The sequence below is a fragment of the Onychostoma macrolepis genome, chromosome 06 (genome assembly GCF_012432095.1).
Source record: "Onychostoma macrolepis isolate SWU-2019 chromosome 06, ASM1243209v1, whole genome shotgun sequence".
NCBI classification, from domain to species: domain Eukaryota; kingdom Metazoa; phylum Chordata; class Actinopteri; order Cypriniformes; family Cyprinidae; genus Onychostoma; species Onychostoma macrolepis.
Window position 1 is genome coordinate 16,526,059 of NC_081160.1, and position 14,858 is coordinate 16,540,916.

The following is a 14,858-nucleotide window of genomic DNA, read 5'->3' on the forward strand; positions in this document are numbered from 1 at the left end:
CGCTTGTGCAGAAAGTTGTGTGTATCTCTTTAAGAGCAGGTGGGAGCTTAACAGTACTATTTAGAGTCTGAGTATAGCCCCCCCAGAATGACTGGCCTAAAAATAGCAGTGTGAAAGACAAGAATGCTGTCCCAGTGACTCTGCAAAAGACAGCGTGTCCCACATCTCAGACAACAGCAACAAAAAAGTCTGCCTTATAAACAAGAACTGTGAATAATGTATGATTTCTGCTTTTATTCATGAGCAGGTAAGTTCAGTTCTTGTTTTCTTGTTTTGTGTTATAAAGAATTGTTTAACATCCACTTGTTGTTTTGCCAGTGATTTCTTTTTTGTGTGTTTTGTGTGCGAATTCTCTCTCAGGCAAAAAAAGGAATCTTGAATGGTAGTAAATTTCATTCTCAGAATTATACTTTCCCAGTGTGCCTATCAGATATATTGTCTTTGGCAAGAACCTGTTTTTAACTCCGGCGATAATCGTCTGATAATTTGACTTATATTGATGTGCTAACATGACTTCATTCTCTTCCAGTTTATTCCTGAAATGTTCTGTTACCAAGCAGAAAGGCTGAAAATTTGTCCTTAGGTCATAGAAGGCTCCACATTGCTATGATCATGAATGTCGCAATCGGATTGCATGTGACTGATTATACCCATTTGTCTTGTCCTATGTAGGTAAACACTAAAAACATCTGTTGGCTGGCCCTGAATGCATTAAGGCCATAGGTCAAAGTGTCGTCATGGTGCGTAATATAGACGATCTAGACTTCTGCCTCTCTTCCCATCCCCAGAGCATCTTAGAGGGCCTGCGCTCCCTCTGTTCTCAACCCAAATTTGTGGATGTCACCTTGAGCGCTGGTGGACAAGATTTCCCCTGTCACCGGGGAATCCTTGCACTCTGCAGCCACTACTTCCGTTCCATGTTCTCAGGAGATTTCGTGGAGAGCATTGCTGCTCGTGTCGAGCTTCATGATGTAGATCCCAATGTGTTGTCATCCTTGTTGGACTTTGCTTATACAGGGAAACTCACCATCAATAAAAACAATGTTGAGGGACTCATCTGCACATCCAGCCAGCTCCAGTTCCACACCGTCCGTACTGTATGCAGTCGATATCTGCAGCACCAGATGGATGCCACAAACTGCTTGGGAATCCTTGAGTTTGGAGAGATCCATGGCTGCCCTGAAGTTGTCGCCAAAGCATGGAGCTTCCTCCTTGAAAACTTTGAGGCAGTGCAACAACATGAGGAGTTCTTGATGCTGGAGAAAGACAGGCTGGTGGCCTGCCTGAAGGATGAGGATCTGCATATAAGAGATGACCGGTCTTGTGTCGAGGCCGTTTTGGCCTGGGTCGGGCATTGTAGAGACAATCGGATCTGCCATCTGCGAGAATTGTTGGGCTTGGTTAAGCTTTCCCTCCTCACAGAATCCTACCTCACTGAGAACTTACTTAAAGAGCCATTGGTGCAAGACTCACTAGAATCCAAAGAGTTCATAGAGAGAATATGTAGAGAGGTCAGACAAATCTCTTTTATATAGAAATTTCTTAAACATAATGTTCCATACATCAAAGTGATTTTTTTACTATTGTTTTTCCCAAATTCAGAAACGAGAAATGACAGGAGCTGAGTCAGAGCAGAGAGTGACTCAGAATGCTCTCAACCTGCAGGAGGTTTTATTTGTGATGGGTGGTCGCTCACTGGATGACTCGGATGATGAAGATGAGGATGAAGATGAAGACAGAGATAGAAGGTTGTACCCCAGAAATTGTGGTTTCTTCAACCCAAAGCTTGGTAAGGACAACTTCAACTGACACATCAACTCTATTTGTAAATTTATAAAAGGAGAATTAGGTTAACGTGGAATACTTGAATTAAGATCTGATGTGCATACTACCAGTCAAGTCTGAACACACTATGGATTAGAAAGGTTATAGAGGTTGTGGTTTTCCTTTTTGCCAAAAAGGTAGGAAAACTAGCAACACCAATAATTCATTGGGCTTGATCTAACTGTCCATAAGCAGGAGTACAAAAATGCAGAAGCATGATCTGGAGTTTTCTCAAAAGCATTGGAGCTATCAAAACTCCTGTGGAAGATGCATTTTACGGCATTTGGTGGAAATGGATGCTTTGATGCAAGTAACGGAGAAAGTGTACACATTGTTCATTAACATATGCAACTGACATCATAATAATACTGAGCTGAATGATTAGCAACAAAGTTACCCTTTAACTTGTGTTTATCAAAATCCTGGATATCTTTACATCTAGAAGCTTATGCTTAAAGTTATAGTTCACCCAAAAATGAAAATTCTGTCATTGACTACTCGCCCTCATGCCGTTCCAAGCCCGTAAGAGCTTCGTCATCTTCAGAACACAAATTAAGATAATTTTGATAAAATCCGAGAGCTTTCTGGCCCTGCATAGACAGCAAAACAACTGACATGTTCAAGGCCCAGAAAGGCAGCAAGGACATCATTAAAAAAGTCCATGTGACATCAGTGTTTCAACTGTTAAGCTAAGAAAGTTATTAAGCTTAGAGAGCATCAGTCTTTGACGTGCATTCACAAGTGTACCACGACGCATGTGTGTGGTGCTGCTGATGCAGGAGCCTGTGTTCTGATGGATAACCAGAGGTGTAAAAAGTACTAAAAAATTTTACTCAAGTGAAAGTACAAATACTCAGTGAAAGTATCTGGCCAAAAACATACTTGAGTAAAAGTAAAAAAGTACAACTTTAAATTGTACTCAAGTATTAAAAAAGTAGAAGTACTTTCTTTTCTGACAGACATTCAGAAGTTTGGTTAAAGGGAGAAAACGAAACAAAATGCAATGGTACAGGTCAAACACGTATATCTAGTGCAACAACAACAATTAAAATGCAGCACAGAGGAACACCGGGAAAAAAAATACAGGGAAAGGGATTAAAAGGAAACTCCATCCTTTCCACCCTCATGCCGTCCCATGTGACTTTCATTTATCAGATGAACACAAACTAAGAGTTTTAGGGAAAAAAAATCACGTGTATGGGACATCCAAAAATGACACTTCAAAAACTACACAAAGTGAATATGACAGTAACGCAGTAATACTAATATTTTAAATTTGACCGTTGTGTTCACTTTGTGTGGGTTCTGAAGTGGTTCTGTTTTGCATTATCTGGACTAAAAATCTTTGCTTGAGTTCACCTTAAGAAAGAAAGTCATAAACATCTGGGATGACATGAGGGTCAGTAAATAATGAGAGAATTTTCATTTTTGGGTGAACTATCCCTTTGAAGAGCAAGATGTGATGCAGAGGCTAGAAACATATTCCACACAGAATACTATGTGTTGAATTAATGAGGATAGTCATAGAATTAAAACATACAACATTAACGTTTTGAAAGGCCACTTTTTTGTGTGTTGTTAATCTTTTAATTATTTATTTGGGGCTTTTAGAGGGGTTTTTTTCTCAGCAAATATTGATAAATAATTATTTGTTACTAATTAGATTAATTAATGAGCAAATCATGTAATTATTATGATAAAATAATAATAATAATAATTATTATCAATACAACTTATCCACTACCTGGTGAGAACATCACTAAACATGAATTACAATTAATTTAACAAACAATGCTTAAACACTTTTGGAGATTTTTAATTAATTAAGAAAATATTTCCACAAAAATATTAATGGTATTTAAATTCTCATCACTGATTTTATTTGCACTCAATCTTTTGCATTCAGCTAATATATTACACAGCTAATGGCTCTATCAAAACAGAACAAATAATGAATAAACATTTTTTGGGAAAATGCAACTTTGCTACCTCAATATGCTTCCTCGGATTTGATGGTGAACTTTTGAAGCCAGACATTTACCTGATGAAAGTCATAACTGAAGTAGAAATATGTGTGCTTGATGCATGAAACAATGATCATTGGTTCTCACATCAGACACGCACGTTTGAGCTTCCGTTTACCATATTTAATGTGCATAAGATAAAATAAAAATGTAATGTACTTTTCAAGATGAAATAAAATTGTAAGGAGTAAAAAGTACTGTTTTTTTCTTCAGAAATGTAATTTAAAATTACAAATAGTCAGTTTAAATTGTACTTGAATAAAGTACAAATTCCCCCAAATAATACTGAAGTAAAGTAATCAAGTAAAATTACTCAAGTATTTTACACCTCTGCGGATAACCCAGATGCAATGCACCTTGTTTACATGCAGGGGAATGCACATGCATGCGTTGTGGTATCGCTGTGTGTCGAACACTGACAATTGTTGAATAAAGTTATTATTTTTGTTTTGTTTGCACACAAAAATATTCTCGTAGCTTCTAACAATTAAGGTTGAACCACTGATGTCACATGGACTATATTAACAATGTCCTTACTACCGTTCTTGGCCTTGAACATGTCAATTGTGTTGCTGTCTATGCAGCATCAGAAAGCTCTCAGATTTCATTAAAAATGTCTTTATTTGTGTCCCATGTCTTTATTTGTGTTTGGAGCAACATGGGGGTGAGTAATTAATGACAGCATTTTCATTTTTGGGTGAACTATCCTTTTAAATGCTTGAAATTAGTTTTACAGATGTATAATTTCTTTACAACACTAAAATTTTAACTTTTAAATACATAAGTTGAATCATATAAGAAAAAGGAGTTGAAACAAATATGGAAACTCCTTAAAAACGTTTAAAAAGCATCCCAGGATGCTTCACATTGTAATGCTGGTTGAATGTGCTTTCATTATTTCATATTTCATCTTTCACTTTACTGTCATTCTAAAATATTGAAACAGTAGTAATAAAGTGTACAGGTGCATCTCAATAAATTAGAATGTCGTGGAAAAGTTAATTTATTTCAGTAATTCAACTCAAATTGTGAAACTTGTGTATTAAATAAATTCAATGCACACAGACTGAAGTAGTTTAAGTCCTTGGTTATTTTTATTAATTGTGATGATTTTGGCTCACATTTAACAAAAACCCCACCAATTCACATCTCAACAAATTAAAATATGGTGACATGCCAATCAGCTAATCAACTCAAAACACCTGCAAAGGTTTCCTGAGCCTTCAAAATGGTCTCTCAGTTTGGTTCACTAGGCTACACAATCATGGGGAAGACTGCTGATCTGACAGTTGTCCAGAAGACAATCATTGACACCCTTCACAAGGAGGGTAAGCCACAAACATTCATTGCCAAAGAAGCTGGCTGTTCACAGAGTGCTGTATCCAAGCATGTTAACAGAAAGTTGAGTGGAAGGAAAAAGTGTGGAAGAAAAAGATGCACAACCAACCGAGAGAACCGATCGAGAGCAAAATCGATTCAAGAATTTGGGTGAACTTCACAAGGAATGGACTGAGGCTGGGGTCAAGGCATCAAGAGCCACCACACACAGACGTGTCAAGGAATTTGGCTACAATTGTCGTATTCCTCTTGTTAAGCCACTCCTGAACCACAAACAACGTCAGAGGCGTCTTACCTGGGCTAAGGAGAAGAAGAACTGGACTGTTGCCGAGTGGTCCAAAGTCCTCTTTTCAGATGAGAGCAAGTTTTGTATTTCATTTGGAAACCAAGGTCCTAGAGTCTGGAGGAAGGGTGGAGAAGCTCATAGCCCAAGTTGCTTGAAGTCCAGTGTTAAGTTTCCACAGTCTGTGATGATTTGGGGTGCAATGTCATCTGCTGGTGTTGGTCCATTGTGTTTTTTGAAAACCAAAGTCACTGCACCCGTTTGCCAAGAAATTTTGGAGCACTTCATGCTTCCTTCTGCTGACCAGCTTTTCAAAGATGCTGATTTCATTTTCCAGCAGGATTTGGCACCTGCCCACACTGCCAAAAGCACCAAAAGTTGGTTAAATGACCATGGTGTTGGTGTGCTTGACTGGCCAGCAAACTCACCAGACCTGTATTGTCAAGAGGAAAATGAGAAACAAGAGACCAAAAAATGCAGATTAGCTGAAGGCCACTGTCAAAGAAACCTGGGCTTCCATAACACCCTCAGCAGTGCCACAAACTGATCACCTCCATGCCACGCCAAATTGAGGCAGTAATTAAAGCAAAAGGAGCCCCTACCAAGTGTTGAGTACATATACAGTAAATGAACATACTTTCCAGAAGGCCAACAATTCACTAAAAATGTTTTTTTTTAATTGGTCTTATGAAGTATTCTAATTTGGTGGGTTTTTGTTAAATGTGAGCCAAAATCATCACAATTAAAAGAACCAAAGACTTAAACTACTTCAGTCTGTGTGCATTGAATTTATTTAATACACGAGTTTCACAATTTGAGTTGAATTATATTACCTGTATGTCAGAACCTTTGTCTATAAGTGTCAAAATAATCAATAGTCAATACCTTGAACTACCTGAATTGTCATGTGATAAGGTCTCATTTCACTCTGCATACTGTATACTGTATTATTTGCATTTGTAAGCATTTGTATTTTATTCTTTTTTTCTGACAGGGCAGTGGTTTCAGCTACCTGATTTTCCCAACTACAATAAATGGGGTTATTCTATTGTCTCCTTAAATAACAATGTGTATGTCACAGGTGAGCCAAACTCTTTTCATAATATATTAAGCTGTTTCTAAAGGCTTTAGCTCACATATCATAATATGTTTTCTTCACGGTATTTATTGGAAAAATTGATAATTTGCTAACTGGTTGGTCTGGACTGTAAGCCTCCAACCATAATGACAAGGAAAAAAAAGAAAGCAGGAGAAACATCTTCTATTTTTACCTAGAGAAAACAAATCCACAGATTTTCCGGGTATTTATAGAGACTAGGCCCTTTGGGAAAGGATCAGTGAGATTTATAGTTTTATTGCACACATGAATGGAATGTCATCTCCATTGAGGATTCGGAGATGCTAATATAAAACAGTCCCGTCTTATAGACAATCCTGCTAAGACTCACATAAGACCTGAAACCACTTTAGAAATGTGCACAAAGAAGCAGAACATTAACTTTGTGATGACCTGGGAAACTTGAGGTATTATTGCCTGATGTTTCCTGGTCACAAAACTGGGACATTTGAACCTTCCTTTTGAGCAGAGAAATTATTCAAATAAATCAGCAAAGCCTTCATCTGAATGAGAAAAACATGTTTTTTTCTAAATCTCAGGAGGATCAAGAGGGTCTCAGTCCAACACCTGGTCCACCACAGAGACCTGGAAGTACATCACTCGTGAGGGCAAGTGGGTCACAGTCGCCCCGATGTTGCGTCCCAGGACTAACCACTCTTCTGCAACTCTCAATGGAGAGATTTATGTAATTGGGGGTAAGAAAACAAATCAGTTTGCAGCTGAAGGCTTCAGACAAATGGTTTTGGGTCAATGTATATGCAGAACTGGACATTTTTGTGTAAGACACTGCATTGTCTTTTCATTGACAGGAACTACAATGGATTTTGTCGAAGTTGAACATTATGACCCATTCAGTAATTGCTGGACTCTTACGTGCCCAGCGCTAAAGTATGTGACTAATTTTGCAGCCACATCATGTGAAGGAAAGCTTTACCTCATTGGTTCTTGTGCTGTTAAATATAATGCCCTGACTATGCAGTGCTACAATCCTGTCATAGGTAAGAGACAACACATGTCACCATGGTTAACCGTTAATAATAGACATATGAGTATCCAGTAAAAACAATCCAAGTTTTTATAACAGAGCTTCTAATTTCACATTACAAAGAGTTTTATGTTGGAACTAGTAATTCAGAACAATTTTATGAGACACTTTACAAGACACGTTTATAAATTATAACGTTATTCACTCATGGAGCCTTGCCAACATCTAGTCATGATTACAGTTCAATACCGTGTTGTTTGAGTATATTTTTGTTTATAAGATTTCTCTTCTTCAACAGATAGCTGGTGTATCATCTGTTCTCCTTTCATTCCTAAATATCTCTCTTCTCCCCGCTCGGTTTCTATGGATGGAGTCATTTACCTCGTAGCAGATAACACCAAAAAGGTCTATCTGTATAACCCAGAGGGTAATATGTGGGAAAAAGTGAGTTTTAGATTATATTCATTATTCTTTTTACACAGAAAGTCTAGAAGAGTATACAAAGTTAGTTGAACCCCTATGTTCTGCTGAAACTGATATATTTTTTATTTTTGCTGTTTTTCATCCCAGATTCAGTTTCTACACACTCTTCATGAGAATGGGGATTTGGTGGTTCTAGGTGGGCAGTTGTATGTGACTGGGGGGCACTGGAAGGGCATGGAGGGGGATTACGGTGTGGAAGTGGAAGTATACAACCGAGCATCCAACACTTGGAAGGTGGAGTGCTTCCTTCCTAGGCTTTGGACTTATAGTGGCTGCTGCTCCATCTTCCTGGACACTTCCCAGTGGACTGAATTCTTCCCTGATGAGACTTAATATCTGTTATGTCCTCTAAGTCTTGACCTAGGCTTTGGTGCAAAGTAAAATTTTGTATAGTAAGTTTTGGCAATATTATACATTTTTGATAAGGGGATTTTTTAAATTAAATTTATTTTTACATAATTTAGCTAGCTGTTGTTTTCCTTCATGTGGCCAATGAAAATCTTTGAATTAAATGGCCTTTAGTTTGGCATTTAAAAATCTCACATGCTACTTGTGTTTTCCTCTGTGAATCCATTGTAAAATTTGAATTTGAAAATCTGAATTAAAATGTCTTAACCTTCGATTTTTTCTTCGTTTGACTGAATTTGTTTTTATTTCAAAATATATGTTGTTTTATGATGTTACAAAATCGGGTTTTTTAAACCCTGGTTAGTTTTCATTAATTGCAATGGATTTTTAACAAAGTGCTGGAATAAACAATGTTGTATTTGTGCAGCCCTGACCTGCAGCGTCTGTAACTATGGAAGCCAGAAAGCTTGCGTTTTAATTGTCATGACAACACGCGGGAGCGTCCGGTTTCCCTGTCAACCAGAGGCACCCACCTCCAGCCTGTGCTGTGATTGCTACTTTTGCACTTGTGGCTTTATTCTAGCACGAAATAGTTTGCGTTCATTTGCTTATGCGCGTTATTAAAGCATTGATATTTAGTGCAGAGTGCACTTTGCAAACTTTATGTCTGTAAAGCAAAACTTTTAAAGCCTTTAAAACTTTATTAGCGTGCATATCAACTTGCTAAACCCTGTTTAAGCGTTTAAAACACTTCAAGAATTGAGGACAATTGGAAAAACGTCGCTGTCCGCTTAAGTGCATTGGATCGCTACCAGTTTCCAGATGAGTTGTGAAGGGGATCAAGGACTGGAAGCCGTGATTCAGGTGCGTGTTTTCCAGCAGGAAAACTGATCTTCACCAGCTGTAACTTAAATAGGTTATTGCACTGTTACCTATTCAAAACAGCATGTGTGAATGAAAGAGGAGAGATCTTGATTTAATATTAACGAGCCTTGCGATGTTTCAACAAATTAAGGTCGATCAGTGGGTCAGTTTCAGGTTCTTCTGTGAAACTTGAAGACAGGTGACTCATTTCCTTGTGCTGTTGTGACATCCAACGAAACTGAAACAGAGACAGACATGACACGATAAATAATACAGTATCTCACAGAAGTGAGTACACCCCTCACATTTTTGTAAATATTTTATTATATCTTTTCATGTGACAACACTGAAGAAATGACACTTTGCTACAATGTAAAGTAGTAAGTGTACAGCTTGTATAACAGTGTAAATTTGCTGTCCCCTCAAAATAACTCAACACACAGCCATTAATGTCTAAACCGCTGGCCACAAAAGTGAGTACACCCCTAAGTGAAAATGTCCAAATTGGGCCCAAAGTGTCAATATTTTGTGTGGCCACCATTATTTTCCAGCACTGCCATAACCCTCTTGGGCAAGGAGTTCACCAGAGCTTCACAGGTTGCCACTGGAGTCCTCTTCCACTCCTCCATGACAACATCACGGAGCTGGTGGATGTTAGAGACCTTGCACTCCTCCACCTTCCGTTTGAGGATGCCCCACAGATGCTCAGTAGGGTTTAGGTCTGGAGACATGCTTGGCCAGTCCATCACCTTTACCCTCAGCTTCTTTAGCAAGGCAGTGGTCTTCTTGGAGGTGTGTTTGGGGTCGTTATCATGTTGGAATACTGTCCTGTGGATCATGCTCTGCTTTAGTATGTCACAGTACATGTTGGCATTCACGGTTCCCTCAATGAACTGTAGCTCCCCAGTGCTGGCAGCCCTCATGCAGCCCCAGACCATGACACTCCCACCACCATGCTTGACTCTTTGTACTCCTCACCTGGTTGTCGCCACACACGCTTGACACCATCTGAACCAAATAAGTTTATCTTGGTCTCATCAGACCACAGGACATGGTTCCAGTAATCCATGTCCTTAGTCTGCTTGTCTTCAGCAAACTGTTTGCGGGCTTTCTTGAGCATCATCTTTAGAAGAGGCTTCCTTCTGGGACGACAGCCATGCAGACCAATTTGATGCAGTGTGCGGCGTATGGTCTGAGCACTGACAGGCTGACCCCCCACCCCTTCAACTTCTGCAGCAATGCTGGCAGCACTCATACGTCTATTTCCCAAACACAACCTCTGGATATTACGCTGAGCACGTGCACTCAACTTCTTTGGCCGACCATGGCGAGGCCTGTTCTGAGTGGAACCTGTCCTGTTAAACCGCTGTATGGTCTTGGCCACCGTGCTGCAGCTCAGGTCTTGGCAATCTTCTTATAGCCTACGCCATCTTTATGTAGAGCAACAATTCTTTTTTTTCTGATCCTCAGAGAGTTCTTTGCCATGAAGTACCATGTTGAACTTCCAGTGACCAGTATGAGAGAGTGAGAGCAATAACACCAAATTTAACACACCTGCTCCCCATTCACACCTGAAACCTTGTAACACTAACGAGTCACATGACACCGGGGAGAGAAAATGGCTAATTGGGCCCAATTTGGACATTTTCACTTAGGGGTGTACTCACTTTTGTGGCCAACGGTTTAGACATTAATGGCTGTGTGTTGAGTTATTTTGAGGGGACAACAAATTTACACTTTTATACAAGCTGTACACTCACTACTTTACATTGTAGCAAAGTGTCATTTCTTCAGTGTTGTCACATGAAAAGGTATAATAAAATATTTACAAAAATGTGAGGGGTGTACTCACTTCTGTGAGATACTGTACATTCTAAATTTAATAATACATAACGCTTTATTAACAAGCATCAAAACTTTTTGAGCTTTTAGGTTTCCAGTGAGACTAGGTCACCTGATTGTAGTATGTGAACCCCTCTTCTTACACTAATGCTGGTAATGCAGAAGCTGGAGGAGACGCTGCTTAACCCAGATAGCGGTGGAGAGGAGAAGACTTACACATTGCGGGGAGATGAGGAGGAGTCCAGCATCACACCAGTTCCTGCCCGCATCCGTGAGATCATCACCAGAAACCTGGCTGATTCGCCCACAGGTACTCTACACTCTTGAATGAGCTCATGATGGGTCTGCTGGTGTATCAGGGTGTAATTAGAACACATGTATATTTTATCATTTCCTGCCATGCTGTTCCTCTGGTGACATATCAGGCGAGAGCAGTGAGGTGGAGGAGAACCGGCTGCTGAAGGATCTGCCTTCTCAGATGTGCGCAGACAGAGACCAGCTGCTTAGCAGGCAGGCTGCTCTCACTAGCCGGGTAGGAGCACATGTACGAACCTCACACACATGCCCTTGGGTCTCTGGACTTCCAGTTCCTCTGGAAATATGTTGGATAAGCCATTTATGCATAGATAAACACACTTGACCACCTGAGGGTGAATCACTGTGTATCATGGACACCGTATAAAGCATGATTTGTACAGTAACCTACATTCTTCTCAGATAAAAAGCAAATTATTGCCCAAATGCAATGGCAGAAGTATCCATCTTATTTCTAATGTAAGAGAGGGTACGGGCATTTTTTTTAATTGAATGTTCAATGCCAGCTGCTTCCAGTTATTTTAGCAGTACAAGAATTGTCTGTTGTGCTGTTTCATATTGCAAACTGGAATTCGTTCTCATATTATTTTAATTTATTGTAATAATCATAAACACACTGGTTTGTTCTGCAAATAGTTTTACTGTTTACTGCAATTTATTCTTCTTCTAGTTATTTACCTTTTAATTGGCACTTATGGTTTGGGATATGTCCACACATCTATCTTCTACCATTTTTCACATCTAAGCTCTATCAGGAGAGTTTGCTGGAATATTTCTAAAGCAGGGAAATGCTGTCAGTCTGTCAAAATTAGAGAAAGCATTTGAAATATCCATTTGTGTTATATAATATAGATTTACACACTGTATACACTCACCCACCAATTTATTGGTGTTCTCTTTGAAAGTTCTCTTTGCCAAATTGTTCAATCCCCCCCCCCCCCAATTCTTGAACTGATCTGCTGCACTCCATTATGTAGCACTCTGTTTGTCGTTAGGATGATTAAAAAAAGTTTAAAAGTTGTATTTTTAGCTTGGTCTGCCTCAGTCTAACAGCATTCATCAGTGTCAAAATTCCAAACAGCTGCTCACTGGACATTTTCTCTTTTTCTGACCATTCCTTGTAAACCCAAGAGATGGTTGTTCATGCATATTGGCGGTTTGTGAAATACTCATATCAGCCCATCTGGCATCAACAACCTTGCCATGTTCATAGTCACTTAAATCACCTTTCTTCCTCATTCTGTTGCTCAGTATGAACTTCAGCAGACCATGTCTACATTCTTAAATGCATTGAGTTGATGTCATTTGACTGGGTGATTTAGATATTTGCATTAAAAAGCAGTTGAACATTGATACCTAATAAAGTCCCAGTGAGTGTATTACTAGCAAAATTTAACATGTCCATAATATGTTGCTATATATGACTTGTCTGATCTTTTACGGTTATTCATGTTCTGTTCATAGTAATTTGTTAATACTGTTACACTTTTAAGTTTCTTTTTGATGTTTGAGGGGTGAGGAGAATAATGTGACCTCATTGTACCAAGTTTTTGCTAATTATTATTACTGCATTCATAGAGCCAAACTTTAAACAATTTTTCTTGGCAGTCACTGATTGTTTACAATTTAATGGTAGCTACTCCCATAATTTGGGTAGGAAAAAGTTGGATAATGGCTAATGAGTCAGAAGTCTCCTACATTCACAGGAAATAGCTTACTTCCGTGTTGAAAAATAAGGTGGTTCTGTGATCTCATAACCTATATTATCCATGGTTTTCCATCCTCTTTTGTCTTGTCAACCCCACCCAAACGCATTCCCAGTGGTGCATCAGAAATCAAATCAAAAACAACCTGATATCAATTGGGAACGTGATCTTGTCCTCTGGCAATATGGTTAATATCTCTAACACACAGTGCCTAATAAAAAAACAAAAGCCTCCATCTAGTGTAAGCATGTGATTGATGCAAAGTTTCTGAAACCTTTGTATTTGCCTCTCTGCTTGGAAGTCAAAACATGCCGGTATAATGTAGATTATTGCCTTGAAACTCTCTCTAGGCCTTCCGTAATGGACACTGAGGGAATGTCGATCAGTAACCTGGTGGCAGGGGTTTCATGCACTCTGAACTAATGCAGTCTCGGTCCAGGAAAGGATTTTAAGTGAGTGTTTCCTTCCGTCCAACAGTTTTAAAGGGATTGAAAACAGAGGAGGGACCATCACTAATAACGTGAGAGGTTGATGGAGCACCTTTGGACCCTATTCCTATTTTCCTTCATTTTTCTGCACATGTTGGTGGATAGACAGATGTGTGTGTAGGGAAGAGATCAAGAGAGGGAGTTACAGAGGCTCTTTGACAGAGAAAGAGGGAGCCACATGGCTTTGAAATGGAATATGTGCACAGCAAACATCAGAGCCGCAGTGCTCTTTCCGAGAGGGAAAACCCGTTTGGAGTTTTCGATAAACAAACGGTGGTAAAGGGCCATGTGAAAATCAACTGTGTCACATGGAATGAAATATATTTATTTCTGTTTGAAACCGGACTTTGGCTCTGAAAAATGGAATGAACACCCTTGCGTTTATGAAGGACTGATGTAAACTGAGCCAGAGCCATAGTTTATTCTGCATCTACATTTCATTACTTGTGATCAAAGTGGCAGCTTTCTGATGTCAACATTTTTGAATCAGAAATGAACTTATAATTACATTTCACAGTGTTTTTTTTTAAATCTCTTAATTCCTTTTTTGTAAAGAAGTGGGGGTTACTTCATAAAGCCTCATTCGTATAGCGTACAAAGCCCTCAAACCTCAGTTTCAATTTAATTAACCGGCAAGACAATTTTGCCAGAATTAAACATTAAAATGTAAAAATCATGAACTGTTTTGCAGAACAAAGTTTGTTGGAAAGTTCTCTTTCACTTTCTGAAGTTTATAGCATCACCTTGGCCACTGTCTGTCTTCCCCCCCACCTTGCTGTTTGGGGGAAAATAAAAAGGTCATTGGCCTTCTCTCATGGGGCTGTGAAAGAAAAAGCTCATTTTTCATAGAACACAAAGCTGCTATTTGTGATAACAGTGCCCTCTCTTTTTCCTCGCCAAGTTTAATGAATGCCAACTGTGCACATTGCTAGTGGAGCCTATTTTAAGATATGAGCTATAAATAAAACTTAATTAGTCTGGTTGGTATAAATAGTCTTTTTTAATCCACACATTTATATTTTTGGAGAAGAAAGACCTATGTCACATGCACTCTGAGAGTGGAGACATGTCTGTCTCTCTAACTCTCTCCTCTCTTTGTCGCCAATTTAAAACTCTCCAGTCTGAATGTGTGACATTGTGAAGTCAAATGAGAAGTCAAAACTTAAAGATGTTATGGTAACATACACATAACTATACATTGGGTGCCAATACATTAAAATGAGATAATGAATCCTAGATGC

General features: G+C 39.0%; 2 protein-coding genes across 6 annotated transcripts in view; both read left to right on the forward strand.

Moving 5' to 3' along the window:
* The first annotated feature begins 102 nt into the window (after positions 1-102).
* klhl30 (kelch-like family member 30) lies at positions 103-8,674 on the forward strand. Its single transcript, XM_058779350.1, has 8 exons — positions 103-247; positions 673-1,511; positions 1,603-1,789; positions 6,464-6,550; positions 7,126-7,281; positions 7,396-7,584; positions 7,870-8,015; positions 8,142-8,674. Exons 2-8 carry the CDS (start codon positions 738-740, stop codon positions 8,385-8,387), a joined length of 1,785 nt encoding a protein of 594 aa, XP_058635333.1. The 5' UTR covers positions 103-247; positions 673-737; the 3' UTR covers positions 8,388-8,674.
* A 262-nt stretch (positions 8,675-8,936) lies between these two features.
* crocc2 (ciliary rootlet coiled-coil, rootletin family member 2) overlaps positions 8,937-14,858 on the forward strand; it is a 44,527-nt gene continuing 38,605 nt past the window's right edge. For 2 of the 5 annotated variants that reach the window (XM_058777748.1, XM_058777750.1), the window contains exons 1-3: positions 8,937-9,266; positions 11,271-11,418; positions 11,534-11,652. In XM_058777748.1, the coding sequence (XP_058633731.1) occupies positions 9,225-9,266; positions 11,271-11,418; positions 11,534-11,652 (309 nt within the window). In that variant the 5' untranslated portion in view covers positions 8,937-9,224. The remainder of the gene's footprint in view (positions 9,267-11,270; positions 11,419-11,533; positions 11,653-14,858) is intronic. The other 3 variants (XM_058777749.1, XM_058777751.1, XM_058777752.1) reach the window with 2 other exon arrangements.